Below are 22,962 nucleotides of genomic sequence, written 5' to 3'. Positions count from 1 at the left end.
CTAATCATGAAAAAGTAACCTTACACTTGATGACCACTTCAAGATAAGGATATCAAAATGAATTTACTTCCATATTTAACTTATTTGGAAATATTCTCTGGAATTTTGAAATGTTCAATGTGATCATGAGCTATGTATTACATTATTAAATTAATTTACTAAAATTATTGGTTTTGTCACCAAATTGAATCAGGCAAATTATTCGATTTTTCTCTTTAAACTAATTTTTTTCTTTGAAACACTCTACAAGTTGAAGGTGTGCAGCCTTTTGCAGGGCTTCACGCTGAGCTCCATACTAAAGAACATATTTAAAAAGGGCATGGTTGTGTTACCTTCTATATTGCACAAATTATTTAACATGAGGGAAAAAGAAGTGTCTAACATGTAAAAATATGTGTTAACGATTTAGTGTTGTACATATATTGCTTTTTCTTGTGTTCGTAATATAAAAAAAGAAGGTACTTTTTAAGTGTACTATGTGGTGGGGATGGTACTTTGTATATTTAATAGAAATGTATATTGAACATGATTTTATTGCAAAAGAAAAATCTCAATGAGTGTGTCACTGAGATCAGATCCTTCAATTATTTTTCAGAAAAGGAAAAATCGAACAGCAATTGGACTCCTAACAATGTGTTTTTCAGAAATCCATCTGAGAGATCCCTGATTAAAAGTACTGTTCTGTATGGTATCCAGAGGTGTAAATGTCACTTGATAGCTAATGCTTGTTTCACCTCTGAAAAAACAAGTGTAGTTGGTTCAACTTTCACATCAAGACTCGGCGGTGAACCAATTTCAACTCTGTATGTTGAGTTGGCTTGTCCAACATTCATCACAGTTCTTGAATATACTTGAGCTGCTGAGTTGACTCTGACTTGGATCGAAAACTATGGATAATTTAGTTGACCATCTGAGATGCTAGTAACCTCTGAACAATTAACTTTTCCCGGAAAAAAGAATCCAACTTCTGTGTCTATGTAATTTAGACCACATAAATAAGGTAAGTAAACGGTTGGTCTACTTCATATATCAGACCTGGATCATTTGCTTTTGACGGATTAACATGGCCTGCACCAGTGGCGAAAACATTGGCCGGAAGGTATGTTTCATCCTCGATTAAGTTAGATCCGAGGTTTAAGACATCGGCTGTTGTCATAATTGCAGCTGGAGACCAATCGGGGTGAACACTTTTTAGTAGTGCTGCAACGCCACTGAGGTGAGGACAAGACATTGAGGTGCCTGAGATCATGTTGAATCTCGAGTTGGTGTTTGTATTGTTCTCCAAGGAAATATGCCAAGCTGCTAGAATGTTATCGCCAGGACCAATAATGTCTGGTTTTAGAATTCCAGGGCTTGCATAACTAGGACCTCTGGAAGAAAATGAAGCAACCACTAGAGCACGATCATCTCTTATTATAGTTCCCTTGAACACTATTGTGGCTGTTGGGGTTGGTGTTAAGTCTATGTATTCTTTGATTTTTATACCATCAGAATAACCAACATGTGTCGTTGGAAGGACATACGCCTAGGCCAATGTTGTGTTAGCATTGGCTTCTCGGTTCATAAAAATCATGGCAGCAGCACCAGCTGCCTTCACTGCTTCTCCTTTATCAGCTTGCGATATTTTACCAGACTCGTACAACACAATCTTTCCCATGACAATTGTGTTGTTCAGGGAAGCAGGGGTACAATTATTTAGCATCAGAATCACTAGCATTGCTTCCAGGATAGGCAAGAGGCGATAGCGTGGGAGGAAAGTCATTAGGTCGCAAAGCTGATTCTCCCTCGAATTCTTGATTGTTACCAAGCATAACAGTGGCCTTTATTTTCCTGTCGATAGTGCTTGCACCAACTGTAAGAATCCAGGGCGCTTCATTAGACATTGAAAAACTGTATGGTCCTGAATTTCCTACAGAACAGCTGACAAAGATTCCCTTTTTCATAGCACTAAATGCACCAATCCAATGCTTTTTCTATAGAAAGCATTAGATAGACTACCAAGGGAAACCGAAAGAATATCCACACCATCTTCAATAGCCATATCCATTGCAGCCAAAATGTCGCTCCCGGAACAAAAGTTAGCAGAGCACGCTTTGTAAACAGCAACATGAGCAAGAGGTGCAACTCCCGTGGCAGTGCCATTAGCATTGCCAAAAATGTTGGCACCTGACACGAAACGTCCAGCAGCCGTGCTAGCAGTATGTGTACCATGACCATCTTCATCTCATGGATCAATCCCCGAGTTCAGGAAGACCCTGGCTCCAATGAGCTTGTTGTTACACTTTGTGACATTAAATTCACACCCACCCTTCCATTTAGCAGGGGGAGGTGGCATCCCATCATCATTAAACGAAGGGTGGTCGGGGAAAATTCCGCCGTCAATAACTCCAATAATCACACCTTTCCCATAATTCGAGTCATTCCAGAACCCCATGTTATGATACAGCCCCATGAAATTGACACTATGTGTGGTGTGTAAATTAAGTAGCTCCTCGGGGCGTGCAGAAACAAATCCTTCCATTTCTCCATTTCCTTTATATCGTCAGGTGATAACTTAGCTGCAAAACCTGTTAGGACATTTCGATAGGAATATATCAAACGTGGTGCCTCACGAGAACTATGCGAGGTTGTTGCAGGCAAGAAAGAAAGATACCAGCTTTCTTTGGTTGCCATTTCCCCATCAGGGAACTCACAATGAACAATATAGATTTGTGAATTGTTCTGTTCAGCTGCATTAGTGGTAAATGGAAAAAACACATAAATCAGCCCAATTATAATAAGAATTGAATTGTACTGAGCCATGATAACTTTAGTACAAGTGAAAGAGCTGTTATTTGGTAAGTGTTTTTTGAATTTTGATTGAGGGAATATATACTTATTGGAAGTATATTTTTTTATTTGCAAGTCAGAAGCCAGTTTTAGAAATGTGAAATAGCCATATGTGGAGATTCTTGGATTTAATAGACAATAGAAAGTGAATTGGTCATCCATACGCTAAAATGATTTTAATCTACTTAACTTCTATTTGCTAATGAAGTTGGCATATAAGTATCATATATATGAAGTCATCAATCTACAATATACTTGAGTAATGTCTAGTCAACTTGTACACACCTTAATTCAGGTGACTGGTTCACCTCGCAAGTACTACCTCCGTCCCAAAATAGGTGTTATCTTAGGAATTCAACACAAAAATAGTTTATACTCCAGCTTTTTAGTAGTGTTCAATTTTCAAGAGACGTTTATAAAATAAGGGTAGTTTAGTAAACTAATGCTGACATAGTGAAAGGGAATTACAATAAAGTTTAAAGAATCCCAACTGGACTGATATTGTTAATTACTTCTGTAATAAAATATGCCAATTTCTAAGATTATACGTTTTGAGCTTTGTCAATATTGACAAAATCAAGCATTAACACTTAATTTGACCTTTTGTTTTATAATGAGAAAAAAAAACATGTGCATGTGGTGTCTCCTTAACTCCATACCGTTGAATCCTTGAACTAGTTTCATGCTTGTCGGCCTGAATTATGCGAGATAGACTACTTATACGCTCTGTTATATTTTTGGATCAAAATTTCTCCGTTATTATCCCAAGAGACCACAAATACCATCAAGAGTTAACAATCCAAATTTTTAGTGATATGAGACTAATCCTGTTAGGTTTTATTTGTCCTAAATTTCTTACCATAAATAGGTTTTCCTTTTAGGAAAAGGTTTTGAATTGACTAATCCTTTTCTTGTAGGAAAAGGTTAAGGACTCTATAAATAGAGGAATGTTCCTTCTACTTAATCAGCATTCACAATGTAGTCTTAAGGGATTTGAGAGTTTTGGTTAGGGGGAGAATTTATGGGTCACAAGCTTGATACGTTATCACTTGTGTGAACCTCCATGTATTCCGAGTGAATTGGTTGAGGTTGTTTCTCTCTGTATTTTGTACTCTCATATTTATAGTGGATTGCTCATCTCCTTTGTGGACGTAGGTCGATTGAACGAACCACGTTAAGTCTTTGTGTCTTTTGATATATTTCTCGTTGTCTTCTTACTCGTGGTCTTTTGAGGTTTGCTTTGCTAGCTTCCGCATATACACCTGCTTATTTCCGGTCCTAACAAATCCTTCCACCTAAGCGTTGCCAACTAGCATTTACTACGAGAAATTGGATCTTTCGTGGCAACAAGAGTCGCCACAAAGTTCTAAAATATCGCAACTAAAGGTTTTCAGTGATTATGCGAAAACCAAAAGTCGCTGCTAAAGGTGCAGTTTGTTGTAGTGAATCTTAGTTGTCAATGCTTAGGTGGAGAGGTTAATTCCACGTGGTTTGCCACATCACCAAAAATTTGGGTTGTTAGCTCTTGAGGATATTTGTGGTCTTTCTCAAAATGTAATAGAGGATATAAATAGACTATTTCACAGAATTCAGGTGCAATTTTGACTATATTTGTATTATAAATTTTAATAGCCTCATCTGCAACTATAAATTTACTAAGCATGAGAAAGAGACCTTACAGCAGACCTCTTCAAAATAGGATGATCAAGATGAAGACACTTTCAAATTATTTTTAAAATCGCTAATGCATCATTCTTTTTCATTAATATAATCAATACTTAATAATTTTAGTGTCCCCTGAGAATATTCAAATTATGTCATATCACACTATTATAATGTTCTAAATTTACAACTGAAATTTCAAGACATTATCTTGGAGCTTTATCAATAGAATTTGTAAGTTCGTGACGATAGCTATTTTTCGTACGAATGCTATAAGGTGTTCTCTACTCTTATGCTAGCTTTGTAAACAGCATATATGATTGGAGATAACATACATTTTTTGAACTCTTTTCTTTAAAAAAAAATGGAACATATAAAAAGTAAGAGAAACGATGAACGAAAAACTGACTTCTATCAAAGAGGATATGCTTTTTATTCTACTATCAGCTGTGAACAAACAGCGAGACACTTTATTCAATAATGAAATAGTAACATAAAGCATACAGTAAAAGCAAGCCAATTTTTTCACTAGACCAGCACAACTGCAATTGGACTTCTCACAGAGTGCCTAGTAGAAGTCCATTTCAAGAATCCCTCAACAACCACAACTTCTGAACTGCTGGTTGTCTTGGAAAATGTCACTTGGTATGTTAACTTCTGGTTCAACTCGGAGAAATTTAGCTCTGTGGGTACAACTTCTACGGCAACTCCTATAAGTGAAGCTATCTCCACTTTGTAAGATGATGTAGCATCACCAACGTTGGTCACAGTTCTTGTATATGTCTGAGGAGTTGATCCAAGTCCATATATGGAAAAAGAAGGATAGTTTAATTGTGCTTCAGGGATACTATTCACTTCCAAGCACTTCACTGTGCGTCGTAACAGGCTACTTACCTGTGCATTTGTGTATCCCAAACCACATAAATACGGAAAATAGTCCTCGGAGGGGGTATCATAAACTAGTCCTGGATCATTTGCACTTGATGGATTAACGTGTCCTGCACCAATCGCAAAGATGTCTGCAGGAAGTAACCTTTCATCTAGTATCGGTTTACTGGCAAGGTTTAAAGTGTAAGCGGTTGTCATGATTGCAGACTTAATAGCAGCAGGAGACCAATCAGGATGTGTGCTCTTCAGCAGAGCTGCTACGCCACTAAGGTGAGGGCAAGACATCGAGGTGCCTGATATAATATTGAATGTGGATTTGGTTTTTTTGTTGTCATCCGCGGAGGTAGGCCAAGCAGCAAGGATATTAACACCAGGACCAATTATGTCAGGTTTCAAGATCCCAGGATTAGGTTTACTTGGTCCGCGAGAAGAAATGCAGCAACTACGGGAGCATTTTTATCTCCAATTACTGTTCCTTGGATTGTGATTGTAGCAATAGGGTTCGATACTGAGTTGGTATAATCAAGAATTTTGCTTCCATCTGCAGCTGAAACAACCAATGCTGGAAGAACATGAGCATCAGCTGATTTAGTGACACCATATTGTGATGGGTTGATGACAATCATGCCAACACCTCCAGCATCCTTCACAGCTTGTCCTTTTTCAATATTTGAAGCGACACCTGCCTGACATATGGCTATCTTTCCTTTTATTGCAGGGTCAGTTAGTGACCCTGGTTTGCAATAAGGGGTTTCAGATGGATCACCTATACTTTTTGCAGCATCATATAGAGTGAAGTATGTAGAGTCGGAAATCTGTGGACGATAAGCAGATTCCCCTTCAAATTCCTCCGTATTTCCAAGTGTAACAGTGGCTTTTATCTTTCTATCAATAGTGCTAGCGCCTACCGTAAGAATCCAAGGGGCTGTGTTTGATGCTGTGATGTAGGATGGACCACTATTTCCAGCAGAGCAACTTACAAGAATCCCTCTTTCTGTTGCAGCGTAGGCCCCGAAAGCAATACTGTCTTCATAGAAAGGAACTGGACTTCCACCAAGGGACATTGAAAGAATATCTACTCCATCATCTATAGCTGAATCCATGGCAGCTAAAATATCACTGTCAGAACAACTATTAGAATTACACACCTTATATATGGCTATGTGGGCAAGAGGGGCAACACCAACAGCAGTGCCATTAGCATTGCCATATACATTAGCACCTTCCACAAAGGCTCCTGCAGTTGTGCCTGCTGTGTGTGTACCATGTCCATCATTATCTATTGGGGAACCATTAGCAAGTTGGTAAGACCTCGCTCCAATGAGCTTGTTGTTACACTTGGTCGCGAAATCGGACTCACAAACTCCATTCCATTTAGCAGGGATAGGTGGCATCCCGACATCGCTAAATGAGGGGTGATCTGGGAAAATTCCCGAGTCAATAACTCCAATAATCACACCTTTCCCATAATTCGAGTCTTTCCAGAACCCCATGTTCTGTTGCAACCCCAAGAAATCGACACTATGTGTGGTGTGTAATTTAAGTAGCCGCTGGGGGCGCGCAGAAACAAATCCTTCCATTTTTTCCATTTCCTTTATATCTTCTTGTGATAACTTAGCTGCAAAACCTGTTAGGACATTTCGATAGGAATATATCAAACGTGGTGCCTCACGAGAACTATCAGAGGTTGTTGTAGGCAAGAAAGAAAGATACCAGCTTTCTAAATCTTGGTATTTGGCACTCCTTTCCCCAGAAGGGAACTCACAATGAACAATATAGATTTGTGAATTGTTCTGTTCAGTTGCATTAGTGGAAAATAAAAAGAGCACACAAATCAGCCCAAATATAGTAAGAATTGAACTGTATTGGGGCATCATAGTACTAAAGAAAGAGATATTATTTGGTGTGTGCTTTTTGAATTTTGATTGAGGCTATATATACACATTGGAAGTTATTTTTTAATTTGCAAGTCAGAAGTTAGTTTTAGAAAAGTGAAATAGTCATCTTTGGATTGAATAGAAAATAGAAAGTGAATTGGTCATCTATTCGCCAAAACAAATTTATTATACTTAACTTCTATTTGCTAATGAAGTTGGAATAGCAACATCATATAGATGAAGTCATCAATCTACAATATACTTAAGTAATGTTCGAGTCAACTTGAACACGCCTTATCTAATACATGAGGCGTCTTGTTCATCTCCCGAGTACTCACTCCGTCCCAAAGTAAGTGATGTTAGGGATTCCACACAAAAATTAGTATGACTTTTTGAACTATACCTGTATACTCCATTTTCTTAATAGTGTTCAATTTTTAAGAGATGTTTATAAAATAAGGGTAGTTAAGTAAACTACAGATGCCACAATCGGATTTTGACATAGTCTCCTGTAAAATTAGTGGAGGTGCGACAAGTTAACTTATACACCACAAATATAATTAAATTAAAAAGAAAGTACTATATAACTCAAACAATAATGTCAATTAGCTTTTCCCCCAAATTTGAAAAATAAATTTACATTTCCCTATATATTCCCTCTTAACTAACGCTGAGATAGTGAAAGGGAATTACAATAAAGTTTAAAAAATCCCAACAGGTCTGATGTTAAGTACTTCTATAATAAAAAAGATAACTTCTAAGTTTTATAATTTTTGAGCCTTGTCAATATATATTGAAAAAATCAAATCATTACCACTTAAAGTTGACCTTTTGTTTTAATGAGATAAAAATATGCGTGGTGCCTCCTTAACTAAAGATCGTGGAATCTTTGAACTAAATTTATGCTTGTCAACCTGAACTATTCGAAATAGACTACTTATACCCTCGGTCATATTTTGGGATAAAAAATACCTTTGTTATTATCCCAAGAGACCACAAATACCTTCAGAAGTTATCAAACCAATTTTTTTTGTGACGTGAGACTAATCCCTCCATCTACGAGTTGCCAACTAGGAAAGCAGCGACAATAGTCGCAACAAAGTTCCAAAAGTTGCCGGTAAAGGTCCAGTTTCTTGTAGTGAATCTTAATTGTCAACGGTTAAGTGAAGGGATTGGTTCCACGTGGCTTGCCATATCACTAAAAATTTGGGTTGTTATCTCTTGACGATACTTGTGGTCTGTTGGGATAACTGCAGGGACATCTTTTGATCCCAAAATGTAATGGAAGGCATCATCAGTGGTCTATTTCGCAGAGTTCAGGATAATTTTGACCCTATTCCGAAAATTTTCATAAACATTAGATTATAAATCATAATTTTCAACTGTATCATCTATCTAGTGTACGTTATTTATATTCATGAAAAGTCACAACCTCATCTGCAACTATAAATTTACTAAGCATGAGAAATAGACCTTACACCAGACTTCTTCAAGATGGGATGATCAAGATGAAGACACATCCAAATTATTTTTAAGATCCCTATATGCATCATTCTGTTTCATTACTATATTCAATACTTAATGATTTTAGTTTCTCCTGAGAATGTTCATAATTAGAGGGTTGAAGAAATATAATTATGTCATATCACACGATTGTAATGTTCTAAATTTACAACTGAAATTTCAGGACATTATCTTGGAGTTTTGCGAATGGAATTTGAAAGTTCGTGACAATAGCTATTTATCGTATGAATGCTATCAGGTTTTCTCAACTCTTACATATGCTAGCTTTGTAAACAGAATATATAATTCGAGTCTGGAGATTAACAGGCATTTTTGAACTCTCTTTCTTTTAAAAAAATGGAACATATAAAAAGTAAAAGAAACGATCAATGAAAAACTGACTTCTATCAAAGAGGATATGCTTTTATGTTCTTCAATCAGCTGTGAACAAACAGTGGAACACTTTGTTTAATAATGAAAAAGTAACATAAAGTATACAGTAAAAACAATCAAATGTTTGAGTACTTTATGCACTTATATATATAGCCAATTTTTCACTAGACCAATACAACTGCAATTGGACTTCTCACAGAGTGCCTAGTAGAAGTCCACTTCAAGAATCCCTCAACAACCACAACTTCTGAACTGCTGGTTGTCTTGGAAAATGTCACTTGGTATGTTAACTTCTGGTTCAACTTGGAGAAATTTAGCTCTGTGGGTACAACTTCTACGGCAACTCCTGTAGGTGAAGCTATCTCCACTTTGTAAGATGATGCAACATCACCAACGTTGGTCACAGTTCTTGTATATGTCTGAGGAGTTGATCCAAGTCCAAATATGGAAAACGAAGGATAGTTTAATTCTGCTTCAGGGATACTCTTTACTTCCAAGCAATTTACCTTGCGTTGTAACAGTTTACTTACCTGTGCATTTGTGTACCTCAAACCACATAAATAAGGTAAATAGTCCTCGGAGGGGGTATCATAAACTAGTCCTGGATCATTTGCACTTGATGGATTAACGTGTCCTGCACCAATCGCAAAGATGTCTGCAGGAAGTAACCTTTCATCTAGTATCGGTTTACTGGCAAGGTTTAAAGTGTAAGCAGTTGTCATGATTGCAGACTTAATAGCAGCAGGAGACCAATCAGGATGTGTGCTCTTCAGAAGAGCTGCTACGCCACTAAGGTGAGGGCAAGACATCGAGGTGCCTGATATAATATTGAATGTGGATTTGGTTTTTTTGTTGTCATCCACGGAGGTAGGCCAAGCAGCAAGGATATTAACACCAGGACCGATTATGTCAGGTTTCAAGATGCCAGGACTAGGTTTATTTGGTCCGCGAGAAGAAAATGAAGCAACTATGGGAGCGTTTTCATCTCCAATTATTGTTCCTTGGAATGTGATTTTAGCTGTAGGATTTGATATTGAGTTTGTATAAGTAAGAATTCTGATTCCATCTGCAGCCGAAACCTCCAAAGCTGGAAGAACATGAGCATCCGCTGATTTTGTGACACCATCTTCTGGCAGGTTGATGGCAATCATGCCAACACCTCCAGCATCCTTCACAGCTTGTCCTTTTACAACCTTAGAAACGACACCTGGATAACATATGACTATCTTTCCTTTTATTGCAGGGTCAGTGAGTGACCCTGGTTTGCAGTAAGGGGTTTTAGATGGATCACCTTTACCTTTTGAAGCATCATACAGAGTGAAGAATTTTGAGTCGGAAATCTGTGGACGATAAGAAGCTTCCCCTTCAAATTCCTCTGTATTTCCAAGTGTAACAGTAACTTTTATCTTTCTATCAGTAGTGCTGGCGCCTACCGTAAGAATCCAAGGGGCGGTGTTTCCTGCTGTGATAAGGGATGGACCACTATTTCCAGCAGAGGCACTTACAAGAATGCCTCTTTGTGTTGCACTGTACGCCCCGAGAGCAATATTGTCACTATGGAAAGGGACTGGACCTCCACCAAGGGACATTGAAATAATATCTACTCCATCATCTATAGCTGAATCCATGGCAGCTAAAATATCACTGTCAGAACACTTGCCATCGGAACCACATACCTTATATATGGCTATATGGGCAAGAGGAGCAACGCCAACTGCAGTTCCATTAGCATTGCCATATACATTAGCACCTTTCACAAAGGCTCCTGCAGCTGTGCTTGCTGTGTGTGTACCGTGTCCATTACCATCTATCGGGGAACCATTGCCAAGTTGGTAAGACCTCGCTCCAATGAGCTTTTTGTTACACTTGTTCGTAAAATTTGACTCACAAACTCCTTTCCACTTAGCAGGTGGGGTAGGCATCCCAACGTCACTAAATGAAGGATGGTCAGGAAGAATTCCAGTGTCTAGAACTCCGATGATCACACCTTTCCCATAATTAGAGTCTTTCCAGAACCCCATGTTCTGTTGCAACCCCAAGAAATTGACACTATGTGTGGTGTGTAAACTAACAAACTGCTGGGGGCGTGCAGAAACAAATCCTTCCTTTTTTTCCATTTCCTTTATATCTTCTTGTGATAACTTAGCTGCAAAGCCTGTTAAGACATTTCGATAGGAATATATTAAACGTGGTGCCTCACGAGAACTAACGGAGGTTGTTGCAGGCAAGAAAGAAAGATACCAGCTTTCTAAATCTTGGTATTCTGCAGTCCTTTCCCCAGAAGGGAACTCACAATGAACAATATAGATTTGTGAATTGTTCTGTTCAGCTGCATGAGTAGTAAATGAAAAGAGCACACAAATCAGCCCAATTATAGTAAGAATTGAACTGTATTGAGCCATCATAATTTTACTACTAAAGAAAGAGATGTTATTTGGTGGTGTCTGTTTTCTGAATTTTCATTGAGGATATATATACAAATTGGAAGTTTATTTTTTTATTTGCAAGTCAGAAGGTAGTTTTAGAAATGTGAAATAGTCATTCTTGGATTAAATAGAAAATAGAATGTGAATTGGTCATCTATACGCTAAAACGATTTTATTATACTTAACTTCTATTTTTTTAATGAAGTTGGCATAGCAACATCATATAGATGAAGTCATTAATCTACAATATACTTTTTAAGTAATGTTCGAGCCAACTTGAGCATGACTTAACTAATACATGAGGTGTCTTGTTCGTCTCGCAAGTACTCACTCCGTCCCAAAATGAGTGTGACGTTAGAAATTCAAGACGAAAATTAGTATGTTTTTCAACCAGACCCTTATATTAATGGTGTTCAATTTTTAAGGGAAGTATATAACAAGGGTAGTTTAGTAAACTACACATTATGTTTGCTGATTTCTTAATGGACGTGATTTTTGCCAAGGTGCTCATATATGTTAGAGCTAACGGACTCACACACCTAGTGTATAGTAGCTGAGTTTTTAACCTGATATCTATAGAAGGTTACTCCGGTGTGTAATGGCTCGATCGTTAGGTCATCCTCGTGGGGACCTAAAAAAGTCTAGAAATATATCCTAAATCACTTGAGAGCTTGGAACCCTAGGATAACCCGCAATCTCTGCCACAACTTTTGCCTTTTGGGTGAGCATTAGTGCAAACTGAGCATTGTTGAGCTGGAGTTTGACTAGCCTCAATCGCCACATGCTACCTTCTAATACTTTCGGATGCCACAATAGAATTTTGACCTAGTATGATGTGAAATTAGTTGAGGTACGATAAATTAATCTAGACACCAGAACTATAATAATAATACTAATAAAAGTACAATATGACTTGAAATAATGTTATTAGCTTTTCCCCCAAAATTGTATTATACATGTACATTTAACATTCCCCTATTGTATCCCTCTTAACTAACGCTGAGATAGTGATAGGGAATTTCAATAAAATTTAAAAATCCCAACAGGCTGATGTTAACTACTTCTATAATAAAATATCATAACTTCTAATTAGTTTTATATATAAGTTTTAATCTTTTCCAATAATTTGACAAAATCAATCATAATTTTAAAATTGTAGTGAACTCAATGTGAAGAACTTTAAAAATCAAATTCATTAAGTTAAAATTTTAGATTGGTGTTTGGGTAATTGTATCATATATCTAGTGTACATTACTTATATTCTCCAAAAGTCATAACTTCATCTTCAAACATGATAATTTGTTTTTTTTGCAAAATAAATAAATAAATTATTTGAGATTAAACTATAAATTTATTAAGCATGAGAAAGAGACGTTACACCTGACCTCTTTAAAATAGGATGATCAAGATTTAGACACTTCCAAATTATTTTTTAAAATTATTATAGCTTAATTAATCATTTTTTCAATAGCCACAAATCTATACCTTAAAACATCATGGACTATATTAATTTAGATACTAAAAATACAGATAATATTTTTTTAAATATTTTCTTGACTTTTGAAATGTTCCATGACATTGTGAGTTATGTATTACATTCTTTAATATTTTTAGTAGTTTAAATGTTATTTCACTAAAATTATGGTGTTGCCACCGAATTGAATCAGGCATACAAATTATTTGATTTTTCTGTTTAAACTAAATATGTATCTTCTATCAAAGATGTGACTATAAAATTTAAATAGTGAACATTGTTTTTCGTAATTTTTTATTTTGTTCCAAAAAGTTCACCACTTGCAACTGGAAAAAGAATGCTATATCGTTATATTACTTGTGGCAATTAAGAGAATAGACGTATGACTAGTATAAGGGTTAGAATTTGGAGAGAAAAAATATTATTCAATATCATGAATTTACATTATAACTAAATATAATACCATTTAATGCTACGTTTTGTTTCCCTGGTTGATTTGGTAAAAACGTTTTTAGAAAATTTATGATTTTTCGTGGATTTTCAGTCGAATGAACAAGGCAGGAATTAAAAGATCGGAAAAGAAAAATTTGTTCTGTCATTAATCTTATGCGTCAGCCAACCCGGCATTGAACAAAATAAAGTTATTAATTCATTCATGACAAAAATAAAAGAAATACTTGTTCCATAATGGTTGTTCAACTTATAAATTAGTCAAATACAACATAAATCACAATTTTAGTATCGTAAATTTCCATTATAATATTAGTTCATAAAAACATGAATTAACCATATTTTAATAAAATTCCATATTGTAGTTTGTACCAATAAAATTTGTAATTATACTTCGCAATTTAATTTCGAAATTTACTACTACAATTTATTTAATTTTCCACATTAAATTTTATCGATACTAATCAATTAAAATAAACTTCTGAAAAAAATTTAATTAACTAACTAGTTTAACCCTCTATTTTATACTTATCTCTTATCTCGAATCCTGGGTCTCACATGAAAATCGAATCCTGGGTCGCATGAAAAACTTATAAGTAATCATAATGGGGTATCTTCTATCTCAAATTTCAGACATGGTTATATCAACCAATTATTATTTATTAATGTGATTTTTCATCATTCAATCTATTAAGAATATATTGACTCGTAATAGAGTTTCACATTTTAATATATTAAAATAATAAATTAAACTACATAGATCATAATAATTATATTAAAATTAAGAGTAGTCATGTAATGGACTAAAGATATTGTTTATTAATATTAGAACCAAAAATAATATCTCTATTTGGTTCATTTAATACATACAAAATGTACTAATACAAGAAGTTAGAATTTCTCATAATTAAGATCGAATCATTTTTAATCTTGTGATACAATCATCAATATGTCTGTCCTACCTCATCTTTGATTGTGAACAATGATAGTAACTTACAAGAACCGACAATTTTAATATTTTGTGTATGAATTAAACAACTTCATACAAAAAATCATTTACTATCATATTATACTAAAAGCATGAAGCTCCATAGTTGAAAGTTGAATTACAAAAATATCCCTAATCATGTTAAAAATAATTATTTTATCCTGATCATTTAACTAATGTATCAAACTTTTCATATTACAGTATTTATATCTTTTGTCTTTTAAACTTCAATCAGTTAAATATTCTATACCCTTTTCATATTTTTTGCACTTTATAAAGTTATCACCCTATCAAATTTCTTTATCATTTTATTCTCACTCCTCTTCTGTTAGACTACAGAAAAACTACTATTACTATCGCCCTCTTATTTGTTGAATTTTGTCTAGCATAAGGTAATACTATTTTTTTCCCATTTATCATTTTATTCTTACTCCTCTTTTGTTAGACTACAGAAAAACTATCACTTACCTCTTGTTGATGTGAATCATTAGGCAATTTTCATGTACTTTTTTTGTTTTAAATATTAATATTTATTTGATCTTAATTAGAATGATATTTTGTATCATAGTTTTATCTTTATAATTTTAGATGTTTTTTTTTGTTACGGGAGAAGGTATCATCAAGAACTTTACTCCTTAAGTATTTCTTTTTACTATATATATGTTATAATTAAAGTCTTAAGAAGGGTATGAATGTTGTATTTGTTCTTATCTGTTTAATTTTTTTGTATTCTTTACCGATTTATACTTCTTTAATTTAATCTACTATGAAATTATGAATGTTATGTATATTTTTATTAGTGCTGAAATTACTAATTTATGACTTTTATATTCATTTTTAAATGTACTTTTATAATATTTTTTTCTTTTATCCTTTCCTTACTGATATAGTTTCTTTAAGTAGATACATATTTGTGTACTTAGTATATGGAGCGTAATGAGAGATTATTAAGGATAAATCATATAGATATATTCATATTATTAGATGCTATAGTAATATTATTATTCTTCCATATTTCTTGCTTGATGGTCAATGTAATATTCGATTATTATGAATTTTATTTAATGAATAAAATATAAATTGGTAAAACTAATATTTTTAAATTCAATATTTTCTATATAATAATTGTATGGAACAAACGTGCAACGCACGTTCCGAAAACTAGTATAAATAAAAGAGTCACATATAAACATAATAACTTAATTAATTAGAAACTTTATTATATATAATAAATAAAATAAAACAAATAATCTTTATCAGGGATCAATAAAACACTTCAAATAAATCACATGGTTAATAATATCACAACAATAAGATACATTGTTAACAAAAAAAAAAAAAGAGCGTTAGGCAATTTGCTAATGAAAAGAAACTACAATTAAGATCGATATCGGTCAAACTAAAGGTATTAAACATAACAAACTTTTTATTCTCGAAGATAATTACATTTTAATCAAGTTATTGATATAAGAAAAATAGAAGTAAGTATGTCACAATCAAGATTCGGAGTCATGATTAAAGGCTACGTTATTAGGTAACTAACAACAAATTTTTCAGATTCGAATAATAACAGAAATTCTCACATGATCACTCACCTTATGTTTATTATCTCAAAAAGTCGATTTTTTTCTATGAAAATAATGAAATCAAGAAAGAAAAGAAAAGAAATATATAAAATGTAATGATAAAGGAAAAGTAATGGTTTCATATTATTTAATCAGTTGTGAACAAACATTGAAACAATATTTCATAATGATAAAATTATTAAAGACCAGTGAAAATCAAAATAGTAATAAAAGATTGAAAAAGTAAAATAAAGAAAAACAGCATTTTCTGCACTTATGTAGTCAATACTAATACAACTGCAATTGGACTTCTCACAGAGTACTTATTAGAATTCCACTTCAAGAATCCCTCAACAACCTCAGGCTTTGAGCTGCTGATTGTCTTGGAAAATGTTACCTGGTATGTTAACTTCTGGTTCAACTCGGAGAAATTCAGCTCGGAGGGTTCAACTTCCACGACAACACCTTTTGGTGAAGCTATCTCCACTTTGTAAGATGATTTGGCGTCACCAACGTTGGTCACTGTTCTGGTATATGTCTGAGGAGTTGATCCAAGTCCGGATATGGAAAATGAAGGATAGTTTAATTGTGCTTCAGGGATACTTTCAACCTCCCAGCAATTCACTTTGCGTTGTAAGAGTTTACTTACCTGCGGATTTGTGTAGTTCAAACCACACAAATAAGCTACATAGTCCTCAAATGGAGTATCATAAACTAGTCCTGGATCATTTGCCCTAGATGGATTAACATGTCCTGCACCAATTGCATAGATGTCAGCAAAAAGGAGTCTTTCGTCTAGTATTGGACTATTGGCAAGGTTTAACGTGTCAGCGGTTGTCATGATTGCAGACTTAATAGCAGCAGGAGACCAATCAGGATGTGTGCTTTTCAGCAGAGCTGCTACGCCACTAAGGTGAGGGCAAGACATTGAGGTGCCTGATATAATATTGAATGTGGATTTGGTGTTTTTGTTGCCATCCATAGAGGTAGGCCAAGCAGCAATGATATTAACACCAGGACCGATTATGTCTGGTTTCAAGATTCCAGGACTAGCTTCACTTGGTCCGCGAGAAGAAAATGCAGCTACTATGGGAGCATATTTATCTCCAATTACTGTTCCATGGAATGTGATTCTAGCAATAGGGTTTGATGTTGAGTGCATATAGGAAAGGATTTTTGTTCCATCTGCAGCTGAAACATCCATTGCTGGAAGAACATGAGCATCAGCTGATTTAGTGGCACCGTAACTTGGCTGGTTGATGATAATCATGCCAACACCTCCAGCATCCTTCACAGCTTGTCCTTTTTCAATATTGGAAACAATATCATCTTGTAGACATAATACTATCTTTCCTCTTACAGCAGGGTCAGTGAGTGATCCTGGTCTGCAATAAGGAGTTTCACTTGCATTTTTTGCAGCATCATATAGAGTGGAGAATGTTGAGCTGGAAATCTTTGGACGATAAGTTGATTCTCCTTCATATTTCTTTCTATTTCCGAGATTAACAGTAGCTTTTATCTTTCTATCAAGTGTGCTGGCACCTACTGTAAGAATCCACGGGGCTGCTTTTTCCACTGAGGCAACAGAAGGACCTTCATTGCCTGCAGAAGAACTTACAAGAATGCCTCTTTCTGTTGCACTGTATGCCCCAAGAGCGATACAGTCATCATAGAAAGGGCTTGGAGATCCACCCAAGGATATTGAAAGAATATCTACTCCATCATCTATAGCTGAATCTATGGCAGCTAAAATATCACAGTCAGGACACTCGCCATCAGAATTGCAAACCTTATATATGGCTAGGTGGGCAAGAGGGGCAACACCAACAGCAGTGCCATTAGCATTCCCAAATACATTAGCACCTTTTGCAAAGGCTCCTGCAGCTGTGCCTGCTGTGTGTGTACCATGTCCATTATCATCTATCAAGGAACCGTTAGCAATTTGGTAAGACCTCGCTCCAATGAGCTTGTTGTTACACTTGGTTTTGAAATTAGACTCACAAACTCCTTTCCACTTAGCAGGCGGAGGAGGCATCCCAAAGTCGCTAAATGAAGGATGGTCAGGATAAATTCCAGTGTCTATAACTCCAATGATCACGCCTTTCCCATAGTTGGAATCCTTCCACAAGCCCATGTTCTGTTGCAAACCGAGAAAGTTCGGAGTATGAGTAGTATGCAAGGTGAAAATCCTCTGTTTCTGAGCAGAGACAAAGCCGTGTTTATTCTCCATTTCCTTCACTTGTGCTGCCGTTAATCTTGCTGCAAACCCTTTCATCACATTGTGATAGGAATAGAGCATGCTAGCAGCCTCTTCATTTTCACTTGAGCTGATTGTTGTAGATTTAGGCAAAAAAGAAAGATAATAGTTATCTAAATCCGTTACCGATGATTGTGTAGAAATTACGCTTTCAGGGGATTCAACATGGACTATATAAGTCTCGAGATCATTCTGAATAGTAGGCCATGGGAAAGAAGAAAAGATGAAAACAAGAAATATTTTCAAGAATCCCATGGCTGCTAATACAAGAACTGATTATGTTTTTAGAAAGTTTATTTGATGAATTTATCTGCTTTGAAGCAACTCTATTTATAGTGTTTTGTTAGTGACCTATTCAACTTCTAGAAAAAAACTAAATATTGTGGCAAAAAGACCATGTGGAGAAGAAAAGAAAGGTTAGTAGTGTGAATGAGACTAGCTAAATTGAAAAATAATTTTTTTTTTCCTAAAAGGGAAAAGGGTTAAAATATCGCCAAGCTTTAAGAAAGGCCTTATATATGATATTCGTTAAAATTTGACTTATCTATGTTATTTACGGTTAAGAAAAGGCTCATCCATGCACTTCAATGCGATAAGAACATTGGAAAAATGACTTATTCAATCAAAGTGGATCAAGGTAAAAGTTGGTACTTTTTAAAGCGAGATAAATCCATCCTAATTTTTTATTTAATTCAATTTCATTGGGCGTGCATAAAGGGGTTGATTAAGAATGAGAATATCTGTTTATGTAGATCTCAACAATCCTTACTCTATTAACTAGTTTTAAGGGTTTAGGTATGAAAAATTCATTTCTTATTATATTAGAGTTATATTCATCCTAATTCTTGATTCATTCCATTTCACTTGGCGAGCAGAAAAATTATTAATTATGAGAACATCTCTTTATATAGATTTGAACAACCCTTACTCTAATAACTACTTGTAAGGGTTTAGGTAGGGAAAATTCATTTCTTAGTATAATAATGCCACCAATACATGATGGGCCACACATAAATAGCAACAATGCATTCTATAATTCTAGTGTTTTTTTTTTTTGTGAAAATTATAACAAAACAAAATATGTATTGGTTAATTTCATTTCTTTGCAAGACAAATATGTACCATGGATGATGTACATCAGTCCCCTTCAATTGTAGAATTTTTGACATGTATAGTTGGCTATAGATTTCTCAATTGGCCATAATATGTTAAAAAATAAAAGTTCAATCGAATTAATTACAACGTTTTTTCTAGGAAATTCTTAGGATATGTCTCCAGAATTTTAATTGTCCTATTAATAAGTTTAGCATTAACGTCACAATTACTTTTTGAAGTCACCAAAGACTAAGACTTTATTTTTGAAGTCACTGTCAATAATCTGGATCAAAGGGTGTGTTATTATGTAGGTGACAACAAATTTCCCAAATTTAAGTATGAACTGACATTCTTACTCGGTCACTCAACTAATATTTATCATCTCGAGAAGTCACTTTATTTGTTGAACAAAAATGAAATCTAAGAAGAAAAGTTAAGCAGGGCAAGGCCACTAATATCAAAGAGGATATGCTTTTGCTTTCTTCAATCATCTGTGAACATAAAGTTTATTGAAACAATACATTTAACAATGAAAAAGTAACAGAACGTTTATTGTGTAAACAAACAGCATTTTCAAATGTTTGAATACTTTGTGCACTTACTTAGCCAATGCCAACACAACTGCAATTGGACTTCTCACAGAGTGCCTGTTAGAATTCCACTTCAAGAATCCCTCAACAACCCCAGACATTGAGCTGTTAATTGTCTTGGAAAATGTCACTTGGTATGTTAACTTCTGGTTCAACTCCGAGAAATTTAGCTTGCTGGGCTTAACTTTCACGACAACGCCTTTAGGTGAAGCTATCTGCACCGTGTAAGATGATTTGACATCACCAACATTGGTCACAGTTCTGGTGTATGTCTGAGGAGTTGATCCAAGTCTCGATATGGAAAATGAAGGATAGTTTAATTGTGCTTCAGGGATACTCTTTACTTGCAATCAATTTACCTTGCGTTGTAACAGTTTACTTACCTGTGCATTTGTGTACCTCAAACCACATAAATAAGGTAAATAGTCCTCGGAGGGGGTATCATAAACTAGTCCTGGATCATTTGCCCTTGATGGATTAACATGTCCTGCACCAGTTGTAAAGATGTCTGCAGGAAGTAACCTTTGATCTAGTATTGGACTACTGGCAAGGTTTAAAGTGTAAGCAGTTGTCATGATTGCAGACTTAATAGCAGCAGGAGACCAATCAGGATGTGCTCTCTTCAGCAGAGCTGCTACGCCACTAAGGTGAGGGCAAGACATTGAGGTGCCTGATATGATATTGAATGTGGATTTGGTGTTCTTGTTGTCATCCACGGAGGTAGGCCAAGCAGCAAGGATATTAGCACCAGAACCGATTATGTCAGGCTTCAAGATTCCAGGACTAGCTCTACTTGGTCCTCTTGAGGAAAATGCAGCAACCATAGGAGCATTTTTGTCTCCAATTATTGTTCCTTGGAATGCAATTGTAGCAACAGGGCTTGATGTTGAGTTCATGTAAGCAAGGATTTTCGTTCCATCTGCAGCTGAAACAACCAATGCTGGAAGAACATGAGCATCAGCTGATTTAGTGACACCATATTGTGATGGGTAGATGACAATCATGCCAACACCTCCAGCATCCTTCACAGCTTGTCCTTTTTCAATATTTGAAAGTTCACCTGCACGACATAATACTATCTTTCCTTTTATTGCAGGGTCAGTGAGTGACCCTGGTTTGCAATAAGGGGTTTCAGATGGATCTTTTGCATTTTTTGCAGCATCAAATAGAGTGAAGAATGTTGAGTTGGAAATCTTTGGACGATAAGCAGATTCTCCTTCAAATTCCTCTCCATTTCCAAGCTTAACAGTAGATTTTATCTTTCTATCAAGCGTGCTGGCACCTACTGTAAGAATCCAAGGGGCTGAGTTATCTACTGAGGCAGTTGAAGGACCATTATTGCCTGCTGAGCAACTAACAAGAATGCCTCTTTGTGTTGCACTGTACGCCCCGAGAGCAATACTTTCATCATAAAGAGGTCTCAGAGAACCACCAATGGATATAGAAAGAATATCTAGTCCATCATCTATAGCTGAATCCATGGCTGCTAAAATATCACTGTCAGAACAACCAACAGAGTTACACACCTTATATATGGCTATATGGGCAAGAGGAGCAACACCAACTGCAGTTCCATTAGCATTGCCATATACATTGGCACCTTTCACAAAAGCCCCCGCAGCTGTGCTTGCTGTGTGTGTACCATGTCCATCATCATCTATCGGGGAACCATTGCCAAGTTTGTAAGACCTGGCTCCAATGAGCTTGTTGTTACACTTGTTTGTGAAATTGGACTCACAAACTCCTTTCCACTTAGCAGGCGGGGGAGGCATCCCAACATCGCTAAATGAAGGATGATCAGGAAGAATTCCAGTGTCTAGAACTCCGATGATCACGCCTTCTCCAAAATTGGAATCTTTCCACAAGCCCATGTTCTGCTGCAAACCAAGAAAACTTGGAGTATGAGTAGTGTGCAAAGACAAAATCCTCTGTTTCTGAGCAGAGACAAAGCCGTGTATCTTCTCCATTTCCTTCACTTGTGCGGCAGTTAATCTTGCTGCAAACCCTGTCATCACATTGTGATAAGAATAGATCATTGTAGCATCCTCTTCATTTCCACTAGAGCTAACTGCGCTAGTAGTTTTAGGCAAAAAAGAAAGGTAATAGCTATCTAAATCCATTAACGATGATTGAGCAGTAATTAGGCTTTCAGGGGATTCAACATGGACGATATAAGTCTCGAGATTACTCTGAATAGTAGGCCATGGGAATGAACAAAAGATGAAAACAAAAAGGATTTTCAAGAATCCCATGGCTGCAAATATAAGAAGTGCTGATGTATTTGGACTGTGTATTTGATGAATTTTTCTGCTTTAAAGCAACTCTCTTTTTATAGTGTTTTATTATTGACCTATTCAACTTCTAGAAAAATTATTGTGGAAAAAAGACCATGTGTATGTACAAAATTATCACTTCTCCAGTATCAGAAAATTATATTCTATAGTTTTATTTTCCAAATGACATCCACTATAATATATTTAAGAGTTTGTTTGGTATGAAGGAAAACATTTTCTGGAAAATGTTTTCCAATTTTCTCATGTTTGATTGGGGCAAAAGTTTTGGGAAATGTTTTCCAAATCAACTCATTTTCCTCAAAATTAAGGAAAATGACTTCCCTTCAAAAATTAAGGAAAACATTTTCCAAAGCTCTCCTCCAATNAACACCCCCAAAAAATTAATTTTGCTTTTTAAAAATACTATCAACTTCAAATTTTTATTTTTTCACTCCTACCCCCTCCTCCTGCCTCCCCTCACTACCCCCACCCCCACCACCTCACCCAAAAAAAAATTATTTTTAAAAAATATTTTCAATTTCATAAATTATTTTCTACTTAGTAAAAATAAAAGATGTTCCTCAAAAATATTTTTTATTCATAAATCAAACACTAAAAGTCATTTCCAAAAAATATTTTCTACTCACCAACCAAATATGAGAAAATAAGTCCAAAATCTACTTGTTTTCCAG

At 35.4% G+C, this 22,962-nt stretch overlaps 3 protein-coding genes and 2 pseudogenes across 3 annotated transcripts; all 5 read right to left on the bottom strand.

Annotated features, from left to right (window-relative positions):
• Nucleotides 1-591: 591 nt before the first annotated feature.
• Nucleotides 592-2,802, bottom strand: LOC107027024 (annotated as a pseudogene).
• A 2,139-nt stretch (nucleotides 2,803-4,941) lies between these two features.
• LOC107027339 lies at nucleotides 4,942-7,256 on the bottom strand (annotated as a pseudogene).
• Nucleotides 7,257-9,186: 1,930 nt separating this feature from the next.
• LOC107027338 (subtilisin-like protease SBT1.7) lies at nucleotides 9,187-11,574 on the bottom strand. Its single transcript, XM_015228517.2, has one exon. The coding sequence runs from the start codon at nucleotides 11,555-11,557 to the stop codon at nucleotides 9,317-9,319; it is 2,241 nt and encodes a 746-aa protein (XP_015084003.1). The 5' UTR covers nucleotides 11,558-11,574; the 3' UTR covers nucleotides 9,187-9,316.
• Nucleotides 11,575-16,218: 4,644 nt separating this feature from the next.
• On the bottom strand, nucleotides 16,219-18,613 carry LOC114078372 (subtilisin-like protease SBT1.7). Its single transcript, XM_027919080.1, has one exon. It carries the CDS (start codon nucleotides 18,565-18,567, stop codon nucleotides 16,330-16,332), a length of 2,238 nt encoding a protein of 745 aa, XP_027774881.1. The 5' UTR covers nucleotides 18,568-18,613; the 3' UTR covers nucleotides 16,219-16,329.
• Nucleotides 18,614-19,840: 1,227 nt separating this feature from the next.
• On the bottom strand, nucleotides 19,841-22,302 carry LOC107027877 (subtilisin-like protease SBT1.4). Its single transcript, XM_027919081.1, has one exon. It carries the CDS (start codon nucleotides 22,247-22,249, stop codon nucleotides 20,348-20,350), a length of 1,902 nt encoding a protein of 633 aa, XP_027774882.1. The 5' UTR covers nucleotides 22,250-22,302; the 3' UTR covers nucleotides 19,841-20,347.
• Nucleotides 22,303-22,962: the final 660 nt, after the last annotated feature.

Source organism: Solanum pennellii, chromosome 8 (assembly GCF_001406875.1).
Source record: "Solanum pennellii chromosome 8, SPENNV200".
Taxonomy (NCBI): Eukaryota; Viridiplantae; Streptophyta; class Magnoliopsida; order Solanales; family Solanaceae; genus Solanum; species Solanum pennellii.
This window is presented reverse-complemented; position numbering and strand designations above follow the sequence as displayed.